Source organism: Saprolegnia parasitica (genome assembly GCF_000151545.1).
Source record: "Saprolegnia parasitica CBS 223.65 unplaced genomic scaffold supercont2.727, whole genome shotgun sequence".
Classification (NCBI taxonomy): Eukaryota; Oomycota; class Saprolegniomycetes; order Saprolegniales; family Saprolegniaceae; genus Saprolegnia; species Saprolegnia parasitica.
The window spans coordinates 1-3664 of NW_012157121.1; the positions used below are offsets into that span (position 1 = coordinate 1).

General features: G+C 56.1%; 2 protein-coding genes across 2 annotated transcripts; both read left to right on the forward strand.

Annotated features, from left to right (window-relative positions):
- Nucleotides 1-1020: 1020 nt before the first annotated feature.
- On the forward strand, nucleotides 1021-1325 carry SPRG_17706 (hypothetical protein; the record flags this gene model as incomplete). Its single annotated transcript, XM_012357091.1, has 1 exon — nucleotides 1021-1325. A coding segment is annotated over one exon (305 nt), but the record flags the coding sequence as incomplete, so codon positions are not given.
- Nucleotides 1326-2654: 1329 nt separating this feature from the next.
- SPRG_17708 (hypothetical protein) lies at nucleotides 2655-3104 on the forward strand. The gene has a single exon (XM_012357092.1). The coding sequence runs from the start codon at nucleotides 2682-2684 to the stop codon at nucleotides 3084-3086; it is 405 nt and encodes a 134-aa protein (XP_012212482.1). The 5' UTR covers nucleotides 2655-2681; the 3' UTR covers nucleotides 3087-3104.
- The last annotated feature ends 560 nt before the right edge of the window (nucleotides 3105-3664 follow it).

A 3664-nucleotide genomic window follows, 5' to 3' on the forward strand; every position in this document is an offset into this window, starting at 1 on the left:
TTGTTGGCAACACATCGGCCCTTCTCGGGGGCAAGAGTCTTCTCCGCATGAGTAGCAACTTTGCATTTGCCAACGCGTCGCTCCAAGATGCCCTCGTCGAAGCGCAGCTGTTGCCGCCACTTCCGTGGACGATCAACTACCGTCTCTTGGCGTCGTACCTCGGGCCGTTTGGATCTATCGACATGATCTATGTACCAGTGCCCCGTGTTTTGCAGCAAGTCGCAATGACGTTTGGGGACTCCATCGCCATTGCACGGCAGCGCGATCCCTTGGGGTATCGCAACGTATCGGCCACTGAAGAGACGTTCCCGTTGCCAAGTGCGTGGCGAGGTAGTGTCCAATGGGCCATGAGCGGCTCTGTTCTTTGTCCGATCCAGACGAATGCCTACGCATTGCAATTGCAATTTCTCATTAGCAGCGACGCGTTCGACAAGACTTGCAGCTCGCCATCTCCAGGACTTGGCTTTCTGCCGTCGCGCAACCATGTGCTTTTCGCACTGCTTCTTGCCAACGTGACATCGGCGTCCAATCTGACGGCGCTCTGCGCCATGGGCGTCACGTACGATATGCCGGCGTGTGTTGCGTCCATGCAGTTGGCATTGGCGTATGCTCTGCGCGTCCCGCTGCCCGCGCTCCCGACGGCCACATATGCAGGCGCTATCGAGAACATTTCATTGCAAGTGATCCAGTTTGGCAGTACAAGCCGTTCGGCGCCAACGGAGCTCTATGTCACGCCTCTCTTGGACCCGTTGGATGTCCCGTTCAACTACCACGCATGGCTCTTTCTGTACGACTGGATCCAAGGACAACGCGAAGTCATATCGTTTCAAGGCGACAACGGAACCCTTACTCTTTTGGGCGCAGGACTTTCGTCCATCGAGTCGTCGGTGGATACAACCGAGCTACCCACGGTCTTTTCCCTCTACGCGCTGCAAGCCGTGCGCTATGTGACATTTGTGATGCTCCTGTTGGCGGTCGTCACTGCCGTCTACATTCTGGCGGCGCGCGGCCATGTCGAAGGCCAAAACATGCTGGAGCTCAGTCGTGTGGGGGGCATCGTCTGGGTCGGTCGCCCGCTCATCGTCGTGCGCGGTATCACTGCGATTTGTTTCTTGTCGACGTCGTCTGTCGAGCTCGAGACGGATGGGATCCTGAGCGTCTTTGTCACGAAACAGGTGCCGATCTACATGACATGCCTCGCCGCGAACGAAGTCACGTGGCTTGTCGGCGTCGTCAACGACGTCTCGGTCGTCATGACCCAAGACTACACGATGACGTATGCGACGATCAACAGCTTGCTCGTCTGGCTTGTCTCGGCCTGCCTCGCGACGCTCGCACCCGTACGACCCACGGTCACGATCGCCACGACGTGTCGCCTCGCCGCATTGGACTTCCAAGTCGTGTGCTCGATGGGACAGGTTGCGATCGGCTCCTCAGTGCGACTGGTCCTTCTTATTTGTATTGTGCTGGCGTGCAACGCTGCGTGCTATCTTGGCGTGCGCATGCTCCACAAATCACGGCACCGAGAAGTGAGGAGTTCGTCGCTCTTGCTGTGTGGGAGTGCCAAGTACCTCTTCAGCGTCGATGGCTGGATCAAGCATGATACGTACTATCTGGACCGTGCGTCGGGTGTCTTGAACGGCCTCCTCAGCATCCGATATGGCGACCAGTGGATCATCTTTGATATCAAAACGTGGTGTCTGCATCGGCTCCCAGTAGAAGCACAAGAGACCCCACCGATTGGGATGCGAGCCCGACGCTATGCACTGCCGTTACGTGACGAACCAGGCTATTACGACAAATGACCGGCGTGTGGTTGCTACATGGTTTCGCGACGGCGTCTCCTTCGTGCGCAGTGTTCTTCTCTACAGATTGCTCACAGGCACCAAGGTGTTATAATGCGATAAATCCAAGACGCGTTCGCTCAAGTTCACATAAGTCGCACGCTAGCCGTATCTCTAAGTTGTTGTTTCCGATGACTACGAAGTTTTGCGATCCTTCTCGCAGCGCTATCTCGAAAGTCGTCGCGTTTTTAAAACAAAAACATGGGAGACACGAATCAACTCGTCGTACTACTCAGCGCGGTGCGTCTTGCAGGCAAGGCGATCGACCATGCGCTCGCGCCAGTCCTTCCACTGACGCTGCTCGTTCTGCAGTAGCAACTCACTGCGCACCGTCGCAATATACTTGAACGCGCAGTAGAGAAAGGCCACCACCACGCACGGAACCAAAACGTCGGGCACGTCAAACTCGAGAGTGAAGACGCAGGCCATGAGGCCGAGCAATGGACCAAGAGACGACAGTGGTGCCTTGGCGAGAATGAGTGCATCATCGTGCGCTTCGGCAATCTCGTCAATCTCGTTCTTGGTCGACACCGCCGCGTGGGATGCCGTGTCGATACGCTTGGGCGAGAAGAGACAGCGTGGCGCATGGTCCAGCCAAAGCGCGGCATACACTACAGCGGCCACTGCGCCGCGAAGGACGATTCGCATCGACATGGCAAGGGACGTCTTTGTTGGATATTTTGTTTGTGAGGATTCCATCACAATCGGCCGGCACAAAAATGATACACGATGGGTAGATGACTGCGTGTCCGTGTGCCACGTCATATCATGTTTGAGAGGTTTTCGACACGCCGGATGTGGCGCCATCTATTTGCAAACATACCTGATCGGCACGGCATGGACGCGTTTCTCGAGGTCGCGAGCCCCGTCATGCTCACGGTCAATGCGGCAGCGGTGCTGAGTCTCGCTTTGCTACCGACTCGGTGGTGGCCAAGCGCCGGCGCCATTGACAGCAGCGGCGCGGACGACATTTTCATCGCCGAGAAGATCAAGCGGCTTTGGCGACCGTATTTTGACCACTCGGACGCCGTGTTTCGCCACATGCAGAGCTCTTTTGTCGCAGCGTCCATCGCAAGCTACGCTTCGGAGCTGACGATTCCGTGGCTGCGCTACCCGTGCTTCAGCCTTATTCTAGTTGCGATCGCGCATTCCTACTGCGTCGTGGCGCACACTGTCGGTCAAATGAAAGCCCAAGGTCAGCGCGAGCAGTGGGAGTCTCTCCGGGACGAGCGCGAACGCTAAAAAGCTGTCAGCACGAAGCGCCCTTCGTATTCTGGTCCGTCTCATTAAGTAAACGTGACGTCACTTCAAGTCTTCCCACGACAGTGCACGGCGCTATATTCTTTTCAAGCAGGAGAAGCGCAAAGTAGCTGTTGCAGCTAGTGTCTCTACTCCACTTCTAGTTTACAAAACACCACGTCTTGTTGTGTTGATGCTCGGCGGTTTTTGCATCTCAAGAGACTGGCGGTCTGCGGTCTGCGCTAGATTCGGAGACGCCAGTTTTTTCGATCGTCGAAACTCCTGATCAATCAAATACGTCCTTAGTTTTAACGTTGGGGATGGACGTGTACGTCGCACGAAGCTGCGCAAGCATGCTTTCTTCCCAGTCTTCCCACTGCTCTTTTTCGTTTTCCAAAAGGAGGCGTTGGCGCCTCTGGTTCAAGTAAGGGTGCGCACACACAAGACCGATGATCGCCAGCACTGGCAGACCTTCGACCGGGCAAGCAAAGGCGAAATAGAGAGCCATGAGACCCAACAGCGGCCAGAACGAGAAGAGCGCGAGCTTGGCATTGCAGATCTTGCCCGTCTCCTTGGAGGCG

Excerpts from the sequence above, each read along its gene's own strand:
- SPRG_17708 (XM_012357092.1), top strand. The coding sequence starts at position 2,682 with ATGGACGCGTTTCTCGAGGTCGCGAGCCCCGTCATGCTCACGGTCAAT.